At 48.5% G+C, this 22,305-nt stretch overlaps 1 protein-coding gene and 1 pseudogene across 1 annotated transcript in view; one reads left to right on the plus strand and one right to left on the minus strand.

Annotated features, from left to right (window-relative positions):
• The window catches only part of GRID2IP (Grid2 interacting protein), a 71,635-nt gene that overhangs the window by 21,595 nt on the left and 27,735 nt on the right, over positions 1-22,305 (minus strand). The window contains exons 3-8 of the mRNA XM_066640793.1: positions 8,832-9,086; positions 6,317-6,402; positions 6,076-6,145; positions 5,736-5,830; positions 1,973-2,156; positions 171-325 (exon numbers count right to left, since the gene is read on the minus strand). Of these exons, the coding sequence (XP_066496890.1) occupies positions 171-325; positions 1,973-2,156; positions 5,736-5,830; positions 6,076-6,145; positions 6,317-6,402; positions 8,832-9,086 (845 nt within the window). The remainder of the gene's footprint in view (positions 1-170; positions 326-1,972; positions 2,157-5,735; positions 5,831-6,075; positions 6,146-6,316; positions 6,403-8,831; positions 9,087-22,305) is intronic.
• Positions 16,988-17,100, plus strand: LOC136634132 (5S ribosomal RNA; annotated as a pseudogene).

The raw sequence follows: 22,305 nt of genomic DNA on the forward strand, positions 1-22,305 counted from the left end.
ATCCTGTTGTCACTCCCTTGCACCTGGCATGTTGAGATAACCCGGAGGTTGCATCATGACTTGTAACCTGCAACGAACTTTTCCTCCTTCAAACTATCCAATCCCCTCTTCAAGTGGTGCCATCGCATCCTGTGGCAAGAAGTTCTACAGATTCAATATCAGTTGCTTACCTGCCACTGATTTGTAGCCCAGGAACCGGGCAATCTTCTGCTGGCAGTGCTCCTGCTCTTCGTAGGTCAGCAGCTGGTAGATGAACTGCCAGATGACTTGCTTGGAGGGGGTGTCCAGGACAGGATACACGTCCACGATGAGGGTGTCTATGTTCCTAAGGGGGGAAGAGAGAAGGCCACATGGGGGGGGGGTGACACCACTACAGGCCAAAATTTGTAAAATCTTGGCACATTCGAATAATACCATCATGTTATATATCATTCGATGTGTGATTTCATGTGGAATGCAATGAAACAAACCACACTGAAATATCTCTACTCTATCATATGTTATAGCCATAAACTGTTTTTTTTTTTTTTTTTACCCTAGCTTGGGACCCCCTTAACCACTGGGCCCAACTGGGAGCAAATGGTCCAAGTGACTTAAAGTCACCAGTCCCGTCCCCCCCAGACTGCCAGAATAAACCCTGTGCACAGAAATTGCCATTAGACAGAGGATCATTCACATGGCAACATGAAACTCCCTTTGAACAAAAGAGGAGACCCTGACTCAAATATCTCCAGGATCAGGGCCCCATCGATGTCCCAGAAAGAACGTGGCTGGTGCTAACCCCTTCTCTGTCTTGGCTCCCCCATTCTTTCTGCAGCTGCCTCCAGGATTGTGGCCTCAATGCCAGTCTCCCTTCCTAGCTGAGAAGTCCCAAGTCTTGCTTACCAGCCTGTGATTTTTAGCCTCCCCCCCCCCCCATTTTCTGTGTTGCTGGGACTGGGACCAGAAAAAGAAATATCGGGGGGACCACATTGTGGGGGGGATCTGGCCCTGCATCCTCCTCAACAGCCTGGCATGCAGAAATTGGGTCAATCTTTCACATCAATTCACCTTTGTGCTGGGGCAAAACATCAGCATGGTCAGACTGCAGATAAAGGCAGAGGAGCACGGCCTATCGAAATGGTGGCAACAAACCCATCTCAACTCTGCCTGGTTGTACTGAATACAGAAACTCAACACAGGACTCCTAACTAGAGGTGGGAGAAAACGGTGACAATGAAATGAAAACACATAATCCTCCTTTCTGCACTTCTCATTTTTGTAAAACAAACAAAACCTCAAAATCTGCAAAAAAAAAAAAACACCCGTTTTATTTGGTTTTTATTTATTATTTAACAGGGAGGTGCATGGGTAGTGACTAAATCTGCTGACACTATACCAACTATGGCCGCAGTCCTATCCTGCACTGGAACAGGCAAGCCAAGAGGCTTGTGCTGTATTCAGCACAGGATTGTGGCCACAAATGGCTCAGCAAGAGGCAAGGAGAAACATTTCCCCTTACCTCCAAGTAAGGGCCGCTTGCGCCTATAGGTCTCCTTGGGCTTGTGCCTCCTCTTGAGGTGGCACAAGTCCGAGGAGAGCGGAGCAGCTTCAAACCACTCCATTCTCCCCGGGAACGGGGGTTGGGATCCAGCATAACTGGAAAAAACATAGCACTGCTTTGAAAAACACATAGTACTGCTTTCTACTCTTCTAACATTTGGAAATCGAAATTTGTGAAAAAATAAACCTTCCATCTCTGCTCCTAATTCAAGATTAACCGCAGTCTTGCTCCTGCCGGCTCAAGCTACACAAAGTGTTACTCCGAGGTCTGCACCCTGTGATAACCGGCAAGTGCCTGATTCTGCAAGGACCAGGTGGTGTCAGAAGTGGTGCTTATGTTGCCAGATGAATGGGCCCTTCTGCAGGTTCTCAAAGGATTCTGGATCCTCCTCCTACAAACCGGACTGAGGAAAGCGAGTTTCACAGGCACCTGTGTTGGAAAAAGCTCTCCAGGGCTTTGCAGACAGTGTAGCGCTCCGGTGGGGTCAGCAGGTGTTCCAGCTGCTGGTGGAAGGTCCTGCCTTGGATCTTGATGCTGGAGGGCAGAATTTCTGCGACCCACTGAAGGGAGGTGAGCGCTGAGGAGGAGCTGGGGGCCTCTGACGACTCGCCATCTGTGGCACACAAAGACAAATGGCAAGAGGTTTTTTTTATTATCATTTTTCACATTTTCCTCCAAGGCGCTCAGGGTGGTGCCCATGGGTCATCCCCTCCTTGGTCCTCACAACAACCCTGTGAGGTAAGTGAGACTGAAAGAGAGTGACTGGCCCAAGGTCACCCAGGAAGCTTCATGGCTGGGTGAGGCTTTGAACCTGGATCTTCCAGGTCTGAGTCCAACACAGGAACCACAACACCCTCCTGACACATCCCCATTGCCTGTGACAAGGGCTCAAACCCTTCGCTTGGCACAACTACAGAATGGTGGAAACTCTAGCATATGGCAGAAGGCAGGGAGATCAACTGTAAGTGTCTTTGAATACAGAGGCCTGGATTCAGAGTCTGAAACATGAGGCCTGAAGGCAAGCTCAAGGAGTGATTAAAAGTAAACTCTGGTTTCAGCCTGTGGCATTACTATGGGGGTGCAGGCTGCATCGGGTGACACTCTTGGGGGGGGTTTGACACCACTACTGGTCAAAATTATGAAAATCTTGGTATTTTCGAATACATACCATCATGTTATACGTAATTGGAAAGTTAATTTCATGCAGACTGCAATGAAACAAACAGTGTTGAAATACCTGTATTCTATAAAAGGTTTGTTGGGTGTTGAGTGAATAATAAATGTATATTTATTTATTATTACATTTACGAGGAAGTCCATGGGGGTGACACCACGAGTTACCGCCCCAGGTGACACCAGCCCTAGTGATGCCACTGAGCCAGACAGTGGGTCGCAATCCAGATCCAGGGGCCTTCCTTCCCGCCAAATATTCTCATCTCCACAATCCCATGCAATGCTGCTGCTCCCTGGACTGAAAATGCTCTGCGCATTGCACATGACTTCTGGCCACTTTAAGGAGGCAATCTTATCCACACATACCTGGGAGTAAGCCCCATTGATTATAATGGGGCTTGCTTCTGAGTAGTCCGACATAGGATTGGGTCCTTAGGCTCCCAAAAGAACCCTCCAAATATTTAGCAGGCTGTTATGTCAAAGCTACCTGCAAATCAAAGGGAGCAATGGACCTGCCCCTCGACGTGTCTGTGATACCACCCTCCCCATACCATGCTACCCCCCCATACTTACCCAGAGCAACGGAGCCTCGCACATTATTAGGGGCTACTTGGAAAGCTTTCTGAGGCTTTCCAACCAAGCACTATTTCTGGGAAACAGGAAGTACTGATTAAGACCGTATCGGAAGCCTCAGAAAGCTTTCTGAGTGGTCTGCAACACGGCACAGATGTGGTGCGTGGGGCAATTGCCCCACCCCCCACAGGCCCGCCACCTATCAAAGGTTTGGCATGCAGGGTGCAAAACCATGTTTATATTAAGTTTTGCATAACAGTATACAGTACAATAATTCCCCTGGGGGCTGGGGATAAGAATAGGCCCTCAGTTTGGCTGTACTTGTCATAAGAGGCGACTAAACAGCCACCGGGTAGATGGGACTCGTCAGCCTGGGAAGGCAGCTCATCTGAGAGAAGGAAAACTCTGATCCCAAACCTCCACTGCCTTGTGGCTACATCCAGTTATGGAAAAGGCTTCAGGAGTCAACCTCGAGGCAAAATCCGGAGCCGGAGTCCCTGAGGCAGTTCATGGCTCACGTTCTGGCAACTCCTGCGAGGCCGCTGGAACCAACCGTATTGGCCTCTGCCTTTCCATTGGACCATTTCAGCGACGTGGAGAGGGGGGATTTGCTGCATGGGTAACAGCCTATCCTCCATACCTACTTTACCCAGGCTTCGCGCACTGGAGAGGACACTCTGTTCCAGAACCACCATTCAGAGCGTGACACCATAGTCTTCTGAGACTGAAGGATGCCAACAACAATAATAATATAGTATACTACATTATTATATAGTATACTATACTCTTATTATATAGTACACTATATTATTACTATAATAATGTAGTTCACTATATACTATATTATAATATAGTACACTATAATATAGTACACTATATATTTACTATAATATAATATAGTACATTATATTATTACTATAATAATATAGTATAATATTATTTTTATTATATGTTTTGCATGTGGAAGCTTGTAAAGCGCAAAAGCTGTGCAGCCAGGACGACAATTGCACCATGAAGGGAAATGTCTGGAGAGACAGCAGGTCCTGTGAGTTTCTCTCATAGAACAACACTTGTAAAAACCCCATTTGAAAGGGAAAAAATGGGATTTATGGTCAGTTTGCCTAAGCAAACAGAGACTCAAGGAGGTTTACATAGGCAGGCTGACCATAAACCCAATAAACCCACCCAGAGACTCAAGTCTACAAGTCTTTGAGAAAGGCAGTACATAAATACTCTTAATAAATAACAATAAATATTATATTCCCAAAGGAAATGGCAAAGTAACAAGTGATAAGAAACAGCAGAGACACAGGCGGAGCAGCCCCTGGATATTTTCAGAAGGTGAAGGAGATGAAGCCGTAGCCGTAGGGGACTCCTGAAATAACCAACTATGGAAAGAACACCTGCAGTGATAATTCATTAGCATCCCCCCTCCGAGTTTCATTGGCATGCATAACCCAGACTTTTCCCTACTCTGAACGCCTCCCAAAGCCTGTTTTCTGAAGTGACATTTCCTTTAGCAGATCAACATCTCCCAGCTGAACGCTGCCGTCATCCTTCCTTCCCATCAACACTCAGCTGTTTCAAATGTGACGTTTTCCAAAGCTGAGATTCATCCGGGGGTTGCTTAAATGCAGTTGCTACCTCAGCCCCTTGGAACAGAATCAAGTCCTTTCAAGACTTGTGAAATGCATGTTTTTCCCCCCAAACAGGCAGGAAGTCACATCTCACACAACACGAGGTGCTTCGTGATTTGGTGAATGACGGTAACTGCTGTGCCAGAAAGGTAAAAGCGGTGGCATCGCTAGGGAGTGAGAGCACCAGGTGATGCTCTCGGAGGGGTGACACCATCACTACTGGACAAAATTATGAAAACCTTGGTATTTATGAACAAGACCATCATGTTAGATATCATTTGATGGTTACTTAATGCAGAATGCAATGAAATAAACCACATTGAAATATCTATATTCTATCAAAGGTTATAGCCAAATTCCCAGAAAAAGAAAACACAGCAGCCTTATGTAACATAAAGTGGATTTTCTTAACTCATAACTGACCAATGAGACTGATTGTTCTGAAAGTCAATGAGATGTTCTTAAGACACAGCAGGAACCAATAAGGTGTTAGTCTGAGTCAGTTCTTCTATCCGTGCATCAGAGCTCACACTATTTCAGTTGTGTGAGTGTCATCAAGTTGGCCACTGATTGGTTGGTTGACCTGTGCTGTTATATATTCAAATAAATAAATAAAGTGAATGGGGGCGTCAACAACCCTAGGGATGCCTTGAGGCTGTGCGTAGGGTATTGTACTTTATTTTGTATGGTCTGGTACAGGAGGAGGTCTGTCATGGGGATGACAGAATGAGCTCTCGCACTGGGTGACGCAAACCCTAGTTTGCCTCTATCTCACAACCCCCTCCTCCAATGCTCAGTGAATAACTCACCCCCTGAAAAGCTGACGATGCCTTCCTCAACCACGAGCGTGGGCATGGCCCCACTGCCCTGGAGCATGGACACCACCTTCTCATGGGAACAGTTCCTGAAGATGAAAAGACAGAAGTCATGGGCATTTCAAGGAGGGGAACTGCGCAAGGGCAAGGGACTGGCCCTACACAGGCAGGACTGAAAGCAGTTAGGCCCCCTTTCTTTGCAATGGATCACCACAGAAGATGGGGGCTATGCAATACCCAAGCCCCTCTGCACTCAGGCACTGCTGGGTCCAGGCTTGCATCGAACTCTTGGGATAATCAGGGAGAGAAGGAAAGGATCAGCTGCTTCACCAACCTCATGTCCAAGCCATTCAGGAACAAAACTCTGTCCCCAGCTTTCAGGCAAGCCTTGTCAGCCGGGCTCCCTAGGAAAAAAAAAAAAAAAAAGCAGGCATTCAGGGGTGTCATTCACATATACAGGGTCACTGGGGGGTCTGTTGCACACCAAACAAATGGGGCTTTTGGTAATCTTTGCAAACATCAGTCCTGGAAAAGAAAACATGATTAGCAGTGATTTGAATCTCAGTTCTTCTTACCGGGCAGGACAGACTCAATCCACACAGGGGCATGTCCCCGTAGCGTGAAACCAAAGCTCCTGCTACCTTTGTAGACTCGAACGGTCCTGGTGGAGAGAAAGAAAGGTGCTATACTCATGTTGGTTGGAGTGGGCCAAGTCTGAAAGCATGTGAGTCTGTGAGTCAGACCTGGTGGGAAAACTCCAGACCACAGTCAATTCCCTGCTTTAACACTGATACTTTTGTACCCTACCTCCCTTCATAAGAAGAGCCCCACTGCATCCGTCCAGAGGTCCATCTAGTCCAGCCTCCTGTATCTCACAGTGGCCCACCAGACCCTTCAGGGAGCATATAAGGCAACAAGAGACCTGCATCCTGTTGCCACTCCCTGGCACCTGGCATTCTGAGGTAGCCAACTTCTAAAACCGGGAGGTTGCACATACCCTTCAGCCCCACCTGACTCCAGTATCCAGACACCCATTTCTGTGGTATGTGTCAAGACCTAGATCTCAAAACTCCAGCACAGAGTGTGGAAGTGGGAGGCTGAAGGTTCAGGAACCTAGCAGAGGTGAGAGTTGAAAGTTCTTTCTCAAACAGCGGTATTTGTTCCACCGCTGGTACTTCAGGTGGTGTTTGTTGAGAACCCTACCACCTGGAAGTGAGATCAGCAATGCAATGCAACAACCAAATGGTAGGAGGCTCAGCTTGGTGCTTGCTTTTCAGAGCTCTGGCGTCTGCTTTTCACATGCTTTGAAAAAACCCTCCCATCTGCTCTGAGCTTCTTACCAGTGTTTGTTGCATTGTGTCTGTCCTCCTAATCCAGAAGTAACTGGCGAAGGCATCATTGCCCATTGCTTCTGATGGTACTTCCAATAAGTGGACCATGAGAATTGGTACAGCAGTGACAAACGTTGAGAAACGCTGCCCTAGATCGTGGGTGCAAAATAACATATGCAAACAGATGGAAGCCTGCAACGCACACAGTTTGAACTCAGGAACTATTCCTCAGCTAGATGATACAGTTTGCTCTTTTTATTCACAGGGGATCCATTCCAGGACACCCCCTACAGATACGTGAATCCACAGACACTTCAGAAGGCCTCGCAGAGGCCTCAAAAAGCCTCTTCCCATTTGACGACCAAACCAGGAGTGTCCACCTGTATCCACAGCATCCGCAGAGAGTCAAGATACCAGAGGTATGCTGTTCATGCATGGTGACCAAGAGGAATGTGCACCTAATTCTGGTGCCCGAAGCCTTTGAACCCTCTGCATCAACAACAGGGAATGTATTTCAGCAGGCTTTCAACTCTCACCTCCGCTTGGATCCTGAACCTTCAGCCTCCGACTTCCACACTCTGTGCTGGAGCTGGAGCAGCAGCCGAACTCCATTCGTGACCTGCTCCACCCCCAGGAGTCAGGTTTAAAATATAATATAATATACAAACCCATTCATAAAACATTCACAAACATCAGACAAAAAATGCGTTATAATGCAAAATTTGCACATTTTCAAACTGTTTCAAACATGAATTGTAACTGGGTCTCATTTTGGGAGTTGCAGCAAAGGCAGGAAGGCAGCCTCCAGTTTTTTATAGCAAAGCCAGTGATTGTTCACTGTTTGTGACAGTTTTATTTTATAAGTGGCAGAACAGCACTAATAAGATCCAACATTTATATAGTACTTTATGTGGGAGCACTCAATCCACTTCCCAGCTATTAACCTGATTTCCTTACAACCAGCTTGCAAGGAGGGCGAGGAGCTTTATACCCATACTGCAGAAGAGGAAAACAAAGGTTAAGGGAAATGGCTTACCTAAGGCCTCCTAGTAAGAAGTGATGGCAGAAGTTAAACTGAGCAAAATGTGATTCGCACTCAGTCTCTGTCAGTACAATTCACATTTAATGTATTCAGAGTAGTCAGTGGGGCTTTCTCCAAGATAAGCATGTTTAGGATTATAGCCTTATGGTCCACTCCTATCCAACTTTCCAGTTGTGGCGCAGCTGTGCCAATGGGGCAGGCGCTGCATCTTGCAGTGCAGGGGGCAGTCACAGAGGCCTTCTCAAGGTAAGGGATGGTTGTTCCCTTACCTCGGGGTTGCATTGCAGCTGCGTCAGTACTGGAAAGTTGGATAGGGTTGGGCCCTTAGCCATCACTCTACAACGGCTCTCCATACATAAGTTGCATATAAGTAAAATACTAACATGATAAACAGAAAGTGCTTTTGGCTTGGCTATCCTTAGTCTTCTCCAAGTATAAATTCATTCTGAAAATATTTTTCATTCTGAAAATTTATTACTACATTTGTTTAAATTCCACCCTTCCTCCAAGGAGCTTTGAGTAGCAGGATCTCCACCACCATTTTATCTTCACACAGCCCCGTGAGGTCAGTTACCGTGATTGGTCCTGAGTGCAAATTATGCCCCTGGATCTGCATGCTCCAGATCCAACACTTTGACCACAACACCAGGATCTTAGCGTGGTTTTAAGGACTCTAGAATACAACACTTGTTGTGGGATCAAAAGGCCCAAAGTTACCTGCGAGCCGCCCCAGACCCCACATTGCTGGCAATAAGGGACGTAGTCTTCCTCAAGCCCTTGCAGTTTTCTTCGTGGCTCCGTGGCACCGAGCTGGCCCGCGTGGAGACCAGAAGGCGCTCGTGGTGGTCCTCGCTGCGGCTGCGCCTCAGCCGGTGGCCAGGTTGCTCGCTCTTGGCACGGCACAGCTTGCTGATCAGGCTCTGGGACACCACCTCGTCAAAGCGCTGCCGGTGCTTCCTGGGGATGAAGATCCTGGGAAACATGGCAAGGGATGTGCGTTAAGGCAGTGGTGGAGGCGTTTGGCAAATGTCTGCAGCAGCAGCTGACAATTCAGAGCTTTACAAACCCAAGGGGTAAAGAATAAACCAAGCATTTAGATGCGCACATTTAGAAGGATGTGGGGGGGGGCAGTAGCTCCCCCTTCTTGCCAAATCCCAGCTGTTGTGCCACACTTGTCCAAGACCAATGCCCAGCTCCTGTCAAGGAGTTTGATCCACTCTCCAGAAGATCCTTCCCCAACCCATGAAGGAGAAAATAAGTTTTCAAGGCAGGTCTTCACTGCTGGATACAACTTGGTGTCTCTGCTGGTAGAAAAGGCACCACTTCTCCTTCCTCCTGTGTAAGGAGCACAACAAGCTTATGTGTGCATGTGGATGTTCATGTGTGTGTGACATTGTAGTCAGCAAGCCTGCCAGGAAGCAAGGAGTATTTTTAAAGCTGAACCTCCAGATGGTGTTTGCATCTCTTTCCTACAGCCTGACAGCAAAATCACAATAAGAGCAGCAGCAGCCTGTGCTTCCCACCCAACTGCAGGCATCTCCACAACTACTGGCACACAGGAGTACAGTCGCCCACGGCCAGCCCCACCCACACATGCAGAGCAGCCAAGGACACTTCAGTCAGTCCTCCGCACATTTCCTCAGGACTACCCAGATGCCCAACAGATCAGATCGCAGGCACCGTCAGGCTGGGTCAAGCAATCCGCGCAGGACTGCTGCAACTCCAGTGCCCTGGCAGTTTCCACACTAGAGACCTTTCATGCTGCTGAAATATCGCCTGTTGACAATTAGCTGGGAGTCACATTTAAACAATGGTTCCATGTACAGCACTTGGAGCGCAAGCCTATTACTCAGAAAGTAAGCCCCATCGTGTTCAGTGGGGCTTCCTCCTAGGAAAATGTTATAGGATCACAACCTTGAATCTATTACAATATTATCCAGCAGTGCTCTAGACCAGGGGGGTCCAAAGTTTTTGGCAGGAGGGCCACATCATCTCTCTGACATTGTGCCAGGAAAAAAGAATTAATTTACATTTCAAATTTGAATAAATTTACATAAATGAATGTATTAGAGATGGAACTTATATGAACGAATGAAGGTCTTGCAATAGCTCAAGGCCTATAAAAGGCCTTGCACAAAGCAAAGCCAGCCTTTCCCTTGCTGCCACTGCTGCATCACAGATGTGAAACAGCAAGCAGTGGAGGGAGCTCTCGCCCCACAGCTCACATGAGAGGTCGAACAGTTGGCTGTCACGCAGAGAGCAGTTGCATCAAGCCAGCACAGGCTCCAGCAAGTCTCCGGAGGGCCAGAGACTCATTGAAGACTGGGGGGGGGGTCCCTGAGGGCCGGATTGGGACTCCTTGAGGGCTGCAAGTGGCCCCAGGGCTGGGGATTGGGCACCCCTGCTCTAGATCCTTTTACAATCTTTACTCACTTGTAAGTGAAACTTTCATTCAAAAAGGGTATTTCCAATGTTAGATTAAAATCTTGTCCATTACTGTGCTTCAGTGATGAGCTGCTCTTTAATGGTCCCTTGAAGGGGCAATTAATTCTCTCAGTGTCTGTTTCTGTTCCCATGAGGAGAGGTTTTAGTTACTATTTTCCAGGCACTTTTTCTTATTGCAAAGTAGCATTATCTTGCTATTTAAAACATTAAAGAACAGAATGAGAAAAAAAACCTTTCCTATAGTAACAAAAATTTACATAAGAACAATGTCAACTCCTACTGAAGGGGCAGTTAAGGGGCTTCTATTGGGATCAAGAAGAACTGGGATCAACAAGAAGCACAGGAATTGTAGAATGTGCAAACAGGAAACTGAACAGGTATGAGAGCCCTGAAAAGTTTCCATAGTGCTTGGTCTGATTACGCTGAACAGGCTGGTACCGGGAGGCATTTTACTTCAAATGCTTTGCCACAAATCAGGAAAAAAACCTGGGAAGACAACAACGGAAAACAGATTGCAATGATCTAAAAGATGATATCTGAATTTTCTATAAAAAGCAAGTGAACAAAGGATGGTGAACAAAGGAAGGAGTTCACAAAGGAAAGTGAACTCAAGAGCTGCTGCAGTCCGTACCATTTTCAGATCTTACTCCTTCCAAAACATGGACCCTAGTTTGCAGCCAGAATTTCAGGTGGCAGCAGTGCCCAGAAGTAACTTGGCCCAGCTTTGGCTGATAAGCCAACCAAGGCCCATTCTGAAGAAGGCAGAACTGGTTAGTATAATTCATGCTTAAGGACACAATCCTAAAGCACACATGGGCCTGTGCAAGTCCCTTGTGCCAGCCTGGGACTGTCACAAACGTACCATAAGGCATGTTTGCTCCAACTTGGGAGTTAGGGAGGCTGGCGCAAGAATGTGTGCCAGCCTGCCCGCACCGAAGCAGGTCCTGGGCACAGTAAGTTTGCACCAGCCTTTCCAGGTAGGTGCGGGGGTCTGGGAAGGCATGGGAGGAGGTGGGGAGGAGGCATTCTGGGGTGGGGGGAGGGCAGGCAATGCGCAGTCCCATGGACGGGTGATGGGGAAGTGGGGGGCAGGGCCAGGATCCAGCACTTAAGCCGGATTCTAGTCCCATTCCCGGACTGCCTGGGACAGCTCCAGGCTGCTCAGATTTGTGCCACCTCTTCAGGTGGTGCTGATTCAAGTAAACCTATTGGGGTTGCTGCAATGTGACATGGGGTAAGGAGAAATTTCCCCTTGCCTCAGACTGAACCACTCGCGTCGCTAGCTAGCCTGAAACGTGCAGGCTCGCTAACCTGCCTGTTCCAGTGTAAGTTAGGATTGCACTGCCCGTTGACGGAGATTTTAGAGGATTAAAATTCTCTTCTCTAGTTTGAGAAAAATAACTGAAATTGGAGCCAAGAGAATGACTGTTGTTCCCTCAAAAATAGGATAGGAGGGTCATAATGTCAAAGTGACCTAAAGAGATAATGATTGGCAGAACATATGGATCATAACTTTCCCAAAGGGAAAATTCCAGGATCTTGTATAACCAAAGTTATGGGCCAGGAACATTTTGGGATGCAGGGCAGAATGACCGCCTAATTAGAGCCGGGACCATCCACCAAACCTGTCATAATAGGCCCAATAAGGAGGTGGAAGTGACATACAGTGTCACATGGGTAGCTTGTTTATTCCACGTTATTTAATGTGATTTTCTAGGTGTGGTTCTTTGAGAAACAGGATGGGAAACTGGGATGAACATTTGTATCCAAACTGAATCAATTGGCTTGTGTAATTCACTTACTATTGTAGAAATAAAGCCTCCAAGCCCTTTTAAAAGGTCTGTGACTGTTTGGCATTGCGTCAGTGAAAAGAATCTGATAATCTTTCCAACACCGTCACATTGCAACTGGACTACTGTAACACAATCTACGTGGGCTGCCCTTGAAGACCAGCTGGAAGCTGGAAAATGCAGCAGCCAAGATGTTCTCTGGGACTTGATGGTTGGAGCATATTGTGCTGGCATCTTTCAATCTGCACTGGCTTCCAGTTTACTTCTGGGACCAATTCAAGGTGCTGGCTATTGTCTAGAAAGCTCTACATGAATTAGGACCTGGGCGCCTGAAGGACTACCCCCTTCCACATGAACCTGTTGCATGGTATACTCATTATTCAGGAATCCTGCTTTATGTCCTGCAATGGTGGGGATCTAAGGCAGGGCTTCCTCAATAGCAGCATCAAGGCGGTGGACTAAGAGGCCCAGTTGCCCCATCATGACCCATTTGCAAGGACATTCCTCTTTTGCGAAGCTCAGCTGAATTCATGTCACCTTGGTTTCACGTTGCTGCCAATGACTCTGCTCTCTGTTTACTCTGGAGTTTGTTTTACTGCACTTGGTTTCAACATTTAAATTTTGTTTACATTGTTTTGTGAGTTTGTTTCTGCTACAAGCTGCCTTGAGGGTTCCTTCAATCAGTGGCATAGCTAAGGGGGGCAGGGGATACATTGCCCAGGTACTACCAAGTTTTGAAGGTGTGTCAAGAAAACTTGACACCCAAAGTTGTGAAAACCTTGGTACTTCTGAATAATACCATCGTGTTATATATCATTTGATAGGTAATTTAATACAGAAAGCAATGAAACAAACTGTATTGAATTCTCTGTATTCTATCAAACATTATGGCCAAATAACCAGAAAAGGAAAACACAACTGCCTTAAGTAATGAAAAGTGGATTTTCTTCACTCCAAACTGACCAATGAGACTGATTGTTCCGAGAGCCAATGAGGTGTTATGATGACACAGCAGGGAACCAACAAGGTGTTAGTATGAGTCAGCTCTCGTTTCCATGTAAGCTTCAGTGAGACCAAAACAATACTTTCTAGAGATGATATCATGATTTTGAACAGACCCATTCATTTCAGTGTGCACAGAAGGCAATTCCATGAGATGATCCCCACAGTTGTCACCTCCGTGCAGGGCAAGACACTGTGAGACGAGGGCCCTAACATGCTTAAGTACTTGTATCCTGAAAAGCCAAATTCAGCTTACGGCATCTCTCCTCAGTGCTTCCCCCTCCCCTCCCGAAAGTCCAGTTCTCAGTTCTTATTTAGCGTAACCCAATTAGGTGAAAAGCACCAGAGACAACCACCCGGGAAACAAATTATTTAAGGAAAGCACAAAATTGGAGCAATCCATTTTTACAACATCCAGTCAGGTTATTTTTTTATTATTATTTTAATACATCAAAACTGCAGGGTTGTTCCAAGACCCCTTGGCGCCTGAGCTGACATGCAAAATGCCCCCGCCCTCCCAGCCTCTGCTCTTTCCACTTCCTGGATTAAAACAGGATGAATGGGATGGAGTGAAAATGTGAAGGGCAGGAGAATGGTGTCAACCATTCAGGGGGTGGCGGCCTGTTGCCAATCTGCTACCTGAGGTGACTGCCTCAGTTGGCCTCAAGGATGGGCCGGCCCCGAGAACTTGATGCATAGGACTGTTTTTAAAAAATGAAACACCAGGATACTATTGACATAGTCCCAGAATGTCAGTGCTGCACCTCAGTCCCTAAGCACAGAAATATAAGAAGAGCTTTGCTGGACCAGTCAAGAGTCCAGCACAAAACATTTGTGTGTATTTTACACAATGGCATTGTGCTATCGCAAAACTACATGGAGACCCCCTGCAGTCTTTCTCCATTGGTCCCCTGCCTCTGAGCACAGAGGCCCTGTACTCAGACAGGGATTGTTCCTTTTCCTCTTTATGATAACCCTGCAGGGTAGACCAGGCTGGAAGATAGCGATTGTCTAAGGCTGCAACTCTAACCACACTTTCCTGGGAGTAAGCCCCATTGAACAAAATAGGACTTACTTCTGAGTAGACCTGGTTAGGATTGTGCCTTTCCTTCGTTAGGACGAAGCCTTTCCTTCGCTGACACTGCTGCGTCACAGATGTGAAACAGCAAGCAGTGGAGGGAGCCCTCGTCCCACAGCTCAGGCGAGAGGTCGAACAGTCGTCCTCACACTGACAGCAGTTGCGTCGGGCAAGCGCAGGCTCCAGCAAGTCTCTGGAGGGCCAAAGGCTCATTGGAGCAGTGGTGTAGCTGGTGGGGGCTCCGTTTTGCTCCCCCCACCAGGAATGGCTCCAAAGGGAGGGGTCGCTTGCCTGCCCCACTGAGCCTCCCCGCCAGACTGGCTGCTTCGCCCCCTCTCCAGCTACTCCACCGCATTGGAGACTACCGGCTCCCCACAGGCCGGATTGGGAGCCCCCAAGGGCCGCAAGTGGCCCCTGGGCCGGGGTTTGGACACCCCTGGTCTAGGCTAATGAATGCAACTTTTCCTCCACAAATGTCTCAGATCCTTTTACCCCTTTCTGAAGTCTGGGAAGGCAGCGCTGGGTGGAAAAAAAATGAACTAGGAGGGATTTTTCACAACCTGCTAACTAAGCCTGTGATTCCTGATCAGTGGGGATGAGCACAGGAATTGGCACAACCGCTGCGTGGTTCATGCCAGGGGTCAGATTGCACATATCTGACAAAAAGCACGTTTGCAGCGCCTGCTTTCAAATCACACATTCTCTGCCTGGCATGACTCCTTATGAGTAAATATACACAGCTGGACGCTTCCTGTGTGTGGTTTGCTGTCATGCTTCCTGTTCAGAACCTCCCCCCGAGCAGCCTGTGCGCAACAGTTTTGGCGCTCTGATGGCTACTCTCCTGGCTCTGCTTATCATTTTTGTCCTTCCTCCACACCTGTCCCTGATGCCTCAAAATTGCTGCCTGTTCTTGACTCATCCTGCCCCATTCATTACAGCTTGCAGGCTATGAATCCCTGCCCCCCTGAGAAGCTTCTTGGGTGACCTTCAGCACACAGTGCAAGCAAGGTGGCCCCCACAGTAAACAGGACAACCAGCGGCATCAATAATGGGGTGCAGGGGATGTGGGGTGCTCTGGGTGACAACCTCACCCACTTATGGTCAAAATTTTGGAAAACTTTTGGAATATTTGTATTTATGATTCACACCATCATGTTATATATCATTGGAAATATAATTTCATGCAGAATGTAATGAAACAGGTTTTGTTGAAGTGCCTGTATTCTATCAAACACTGTGGCCAATTAACCAGACAAAGAAAACACAACTGCCTTATGTAAGAAAAAGTGGATTTTTAAAAAACTGACCAATGAGACTGATCGTTTAAAGAGTCAATAAGGTGTTATGCTGACACAACAGGAAACCAATCAGGTGTTAGTACGAGTCAACTCTCATGTCCATGTATCAGAGCAAATACTAGAACTCTTATTCAGTTATGTGAGTGTCATCAAATTGGTTTTTTGTTGGTTTCCGATTTGTTGGGTGACTTGGACTGCTCTATATTAAAAGAAAGAAATAAAGTCAAAGGGGTGGTGACACTAACCCTAGTGATGCCACTGCATTTAGGCTTTACATAGGATATTGTGATTTAGACCCAATTCTATCCAATTTTCAAGTGTGCCAATAGGGCATGCACTGCATCCTGTGGTGAGGAGGCAGTCACAGAGGTCTCCTCAACGTATGGGAACGTTTGTTCCTTTACCTCAGGGCAGGATTGTGGCTGCACCAATGCTGGAAAGTTGGATAGGATTGGGCCCTTATTCTTTATGTTTTATTTATTCATTTATTTATTTAACCTTTATTGGCATGAACAATATCCACCAAATGGCAGCAATATCAACACACATACTTACAGTAAGCAAAAACAAAACATCCAAGGTTGCAACCAGTCCTTATTTATTCTATGGTATGGTATGGTTTGGGAGGAGGTCCATCATGGGGGTGACGCAATCAGCTCTTGCACCAGGTGACGCAAACCCTAGTGACACCTCTGAGGACAAACACTAATCCTGCATTAGATTCCCCAAACCAGCAAGGCAAACCCTTACAGCCCACTTGGCCATTTCCGGTCCAGCTAACCCCAGGTGAAGATCCCCCCCCCCTGTTCCTTCTGCCAGATACCAACAATCAAATTTCTCCAGGTGGCTTTTTTGCCCTTCCCACTGCTGGAAGGGGGTCCCTCTCCAAAGGCCAGAAAAAGAGTTTGGAGGAAAATGTCCCCCTAGCCCTTCCTGGCACCCACAGATCAGGCCTCCCGGAAAGAAGCAGGAGATCAGCTTAACCATCTAGTAACCATACCCGTTTTCGCTGCCAGAGATGGACAATCTAGTGTGCGTCTTCATCTTCCAATACAATGCCCAAGAACAGAGGCTTAAATGTCAAGAGGGACAGTCCCATGCCCAAAGAGAACTGGAATGAGGGTATAAGACATTAAAACCAACATCATGCATGCATTAAGAATGTACCGGAAACAGTGAAAGAAGCTCCGGTCCTTTCCCATTTTAAGCATGCAAAGGGGACAGCTGAAAGATACTGCAGGAGCCGGCGTTTTGAGTAGGGTCACTGTTACCCTGCACATGCCCAATCTCGTCTGATCTTGGAAGCTAAGCAGGGTCAGGCCTGGTTAGTACTTGGATGGGAGACTGCCTGGGAATACCGGGTCATGTTGGCATCCTTTAGTCTCGGAAGACTATGGTATCGCGCTCTGAATGGTGGTTCTGGAACAGTGTCCTCTCCAGTACACAGCAAATCCCCCCTCTCCACGTCACTGAAATGGTCCAATGGAAAGGCAGAAGCCAATACGGTTGGTTCCAGCGGCGTCGCAGGAGTTGCCAGAACGTGACTGTGTTCAGCCATTAACTGCCTCAGGGACTCCGGCTCCGGATTTGCCTCGAGGTTGACTCCTGAAGCCTTTTCCTTAACTGGATGTAGCCACAAGGCAGTGGAGGTTTGGGATCAGAGTTTTCCTTCTCTCAGATGAGCTGCCTTCCCAGGCTGAAAAGCCCCATCTACCCGGTGGCTGTTTAGTCGCCTCTTACGACAAGTATAGCCAAACAAAGTACAGGGAATACCGGGTCCTGTAGGCTTATACCATAGTCTTTCCAGACTGAAGGTTGCCAACTCCCCTGATGATCAGAGACCACTGAGAATACTTGCCCAGATGCCCATCTCATGCTCGGGATGCCGGCCTACTTGTATCCAAGAAGGCTTTGCCTGACCTGAGTTGTCAACATCGGAGGTTGAATACTTCCCAAATTGCCCCTCCAACGGCCTCTCATTTCTCTCTGGCTTCACCTCTTCCCAGAAATGTCCTGGTTACCCAAAATATCTCCAGCCCAGCCAAGCAGCCGTTTTCTTGTGGGCAAGAAAGGAAGGCACTGATCTGCCCTGTGTTCTAGGGAGACTCTTCCGAGGGTGCCAATTAGTTGGACTCTGCTCTGTTTATAATCCTGCAATCACAGTAAGAAAGCTCACAGCTCCAGAAGAGCAGAGTACACGGTGCAGGAAAGTGTTTCTGAACATTTGCTAGGTTGGGTTTCTCCTCTGCCAGCAACTGAATGACGACAGCCCTCCACCCCAGGCTGGGCTCCTGCTGCAGCTAGATGCATCCACCACACTGCAGTGTGGACCAGGGAGCAAGGGCTTGCCCCGTTCTTGGGGTTGCAAAACTGCACTGAGAGTATTGGGTAATCCAGCCCTGCCTTGGCAAGGTATAGGAGGAGGTGTAGGAGCTGAACAGGATCCCAAAAGGAGGTGAGAAAGAGAGAGAGAGAGAGAGAGAGAGAGAGAGAGAAATGGATGGTTTTATCACAGCAAAACCAGCTTAAGCTTGCCTTGGACCTGCAAGGAGAGGCATCTCTGGATGGATTAAGAACACCACTCTGGATTGAATTGCCCTCAAATGGGAGCATATGACTCTGGCAAGGGCACCAGGTGGAGGGGAACAAGCTGCAGCTTGAGGGAACATATTTGGGGGGACCAATTCAAGCCAGGGAAGCTGCCACAAGTGGCCAAATTTGGCACAGTGATTCTTGGCCATGTGAGCTCATCTCTGATACATGTGCAGACTTGTGACTGGCCTCCTCCCAGGAAAGAGCCCAAAAAACGCATTGAGAGAGCAGTGGCGAACTGTCACCTTAGGCTGGAGAATGACTGCAGCTTTTTAAGAGCCTGGGGGAAGGTGTGTGATACAAGCACCCCTGCACATGGGCTTCTGTTCCTTGCACAGCCATCTCTGATCAACCAACATTTGCATGACAAAACCCAGCAAAAACTTGCCACATGGCCACTCCGAGGCAAAAAGTGTGAGATGCAGCCCCTCAAGGCAACAGGGCCTTTCTCAACCAGCCTTTGGCTCTCTGCAAAACCTGCCCCCAACTCCAAGCAATAGCATGCACATGAATCTAGACCAGGACCCTGCTTCCCACAGTGACCCCACGTGCAAGGCAAGAAGGCAGGCTGCCCCAAACCCAAAGATCACATGTGACCTTCCTGACAGGTTATCCCTGCTCAGAGCCTCCTCCTCCATGAAGGTGCCCAACCCCCCTTTGAGTCAACCAATGGCCGTCACCACATCTTGTGGCAGGGAGTTCCACAAATGGACGATGCCTTATGTGAAGAAGGCCTTTCTAACATCAAAAATCTACTTCTGGTGATAGCACCACCAGCCTGGTGGGCCCATACATCTGGGTTATCCTTGACATTCCCCACAAGCACAGCCCCATAACATCTTTCCACATAAGTCAATGGGACCCTATTCATTACAGTGGGCCTGGTGAGAATCACAAGGTGGTGACAAGGAGTCTGCTTTTGCACAGTGCTCAACACACGAGTGAGCGCAAAGCATACTGCACCAGAAACTCAAAGCAATCAAGTGACAATTTCTTTGGGGCAGAGCTAAAGACCCAAACATGGTGACTGTGGGATTTCTTTCCTCCCACTCCCTGCCCCAAATTTCCCCCAGAGACCTCGAATTTCATGCCTCTCTCCAGCTCTCCCTTCTGTCAAGACTGCAAGAAGTGCTCAGGGCTCTGCACTGGTGACCCAGTGGATGATGGAGACAGACAACAGCTATGTGGCCCACCATGGTTACACTCTGCCCACGGTTGTCTCCGCCCAGTCGGCTTGGCTGGCTTTTACAGGGCAACCCCGCCCATGCACTAATCCAGCCACACAACCCCCTGGCCCCATCTGCTTGCATGCTATTGATCACCATCAGCTAGGGCCAAAGGCCAGGAAGAGATGCCTGGCTGGGGGTGGGCTACAGCTGGCCCTGCTAAAGGGTGACCTTCCCAATTAATAATGAGGAGAACACGACCCCAGTTCGCCGTCCCCAGGTGCTGTCAGACAAATCAGCTTCGGCAAATTCCAGAACCCGCCAGGATCTGTTGTCGGAGAAGGTGGAGAGGCACAATGTGCCTTTCAGTAACTGGAGAAGGTTCCATCTTCCCAGCTCAGGTAATTTAATTCCCGCCGATCAAGTGCCGTTTGACCTTCTCTGTCTTCTGAAGGGGGAGCCTGGTGGTGAAACCGTTGAGAGAGGCAAAAGGATGCTGCACGGAAGAGATCAAGCAAAATGGGCAGGCAGGGAAGGGAACTTCTGTCCCCTCCTGTCCCCCTTGCAGCAGGCCAACAAGTCATTTGGTTGCGTTCAGGGCCAAACTGAAGTTCCAACCCAGGTCTTTCACCTCATGACCTCAGTTCTTCAGTGTGGTGCTGTCTGGTGGTGGTCCCAGGGCCAGCTGGAGGCATTTTGGTGGGTGAGGTGCCCCAGGGCATTCACCTGCATCAGTTCCATGGAACTTCAGGAGCAGCAGGGCTGGCCCTTATATGAGGCCGACTGAGTCAGGTACCTCAGGCAGGGAATTAGCAGGGAAGCCCCCACCTTGGTTAGCCCACTTATCTCATCCTTCTCCCCCTGCTGTTGGATCAGAGCAAGCAGGAAGTGGCAACTCTAGTGAGATGTGGATCACCAGCCCAATTCATTCACCAACCACCATGGGGGGAGGTATATATCCCCTGGGGATGGCTTTCTTGCACTCTACAGATTCCTTAACCTCAGTTGCTCCCTTCCTCCTCAGCACTTATTCCAGAACAGATGTGGCCTCTCCAGACCCAGGTCCAAAACCGAATAACGTGAGCTCTCCCAGTGAGCAAGGCAGTGCACCACATGCCACCACCACCATGTGCCTTGCTGTGTCTCTTACCTGGGGGACACAAGAGCTTCCACTGCCCCCTCCCTCTCCCTGGATGTGAAATGGAAAAGGGGAATGAGGCAAACAGAGAGGGGAGGAAGGGGACTAGAGTTCCACCTTCTCCCCATTCCACTCCGCTGTCCTTCCCTGAGGAGCTGAGCTCACCAGTGCCACCAGTACCTCGGTCCCACTGCCAAGGTGGGCAGGCTGAGCTCTGGGCCTCAGGGGCACCAACTATGTTGCGGTGCCAATCATCCTGAGCATTGCCAGCTGACTTCCAAGAGCCAATCCCAGCCCCCAAGAATGTATAAAGGCTCAGCCTCAAGTCTCATGCCTCAGTCTGAGCAGCACTTCCCTGGCGCCAGGAGTCTGCCATCTAAGCACCCGCATCCTTCCTCTGATTGCTGCCTGAGAGCTCAACCCCAACCTGGCAACTGCCTCTGTGCTCAAGGCTCTAGAACAAGACCTCTGGATGCCCAAGGCAGATTACCAAATGCGGCCCCCTTACCCAACCATGCACCAGCCTCTGTTCCTCCCACTCTCCAATGCTCTAACTCAGCACTCTCCTTCCTGCCACATTTTCTCTTCCTCTCTACCCCCCTGTCCTTCAATCCAGGTAGTAGAAGAAGGAGAAGCAACACAGGCAAAGAGGTGGACAGATATAGGCACTCCCATCAATCTGCTGCCTCAGGCAACTGTTTCAGTTGGCCTCACACGTGGGCCAGCCCTGCCTCCACCTGTCTCATATGAGGCAATCACTTCCAGTTCCTGTCAGACATTTTGCCGTGCCAGCATCCCGAACCTCTGTGGGCCCCAAACCCAAGTGCCTTGTTCGTGGACATTAGCTACAGCGCCTTTGACAGGGGGCATACCAGCCCAGTGCGGGCTTCAGGATTTTGAGTCCTTCTAAGGAAGGCACCCTCAACGGGGGCCCTTTAGTCTGGAAAAAGTCAAACGCCTCTTCCAAGGACATCTCGCCTCATTCCAAGGACATCTCACTTCATTGGACCTCTGTAACCAGATCTCTCCTAATGGGAATCTTGGCTCCATGCCTCTCATGGGCCCATCATGCACCCCTTGCAAAGTCACCAAAGGGACTGGATAAGAAGGTCTCTGATACAACGGGAAAAACTTAGCAGTTGTTGAAGCACCAACACCTGACTTCAAAGGGCTGATCATTGATTGCAAGCTTCAAAGCATCACCTGCCCTGCTGGTTTATTTGTGATCCATCCCAAGTTTCCAAACTCCAGCAGACTTGAAATGACAGCTCAGAGAATGTGGCTCCCTGTGGCACTCACACAGAGGAAGAAGCAAAGAAGCTCTTTGGATCAAATGGTTCTTATCCGGTACAAACCTGTCAAGGCCTCTCCACAGTTGCCTCAAGTCTCCGTCCCCAGAGACAGACTGGCTTTAACACAGGAGGGGGGAAGAGAAGAGCAATGGCAAGGCTTGCTCCCCACCAAATCAAAGGCAGCAGGTGTGTCACCCCCCCCACACACACACACACAGCAAAAATGTGGGGAGCCAGAATCCTGTCTCACCATCCGAGCCCTTCCCCAACTGTCCCATCAGCATTGCCCCCTTCTCCAACACTTCAAGAATGCTTTGCAACTAAACTGCACTAATATTTACAGAGCACACGGTCCTACTCATGTCCTCAATGCTGCATATTCATTATACC

The sequence above is a fragment of the Tiliqua scincoides genome, chromosome 13, assembly GCF_035046505.1.
Source record: "Tiliqua scincoides isolate rTilSci1 chromosome 13, rTilSci1.hap2, whole genome shotgun sequence".
Lineage (NCBI taxonomy): Eukaryota > Metazoa > Chordata > Lepidosauria > Squamata > Scincidae > Tiliqua > Tiliqua scincoides.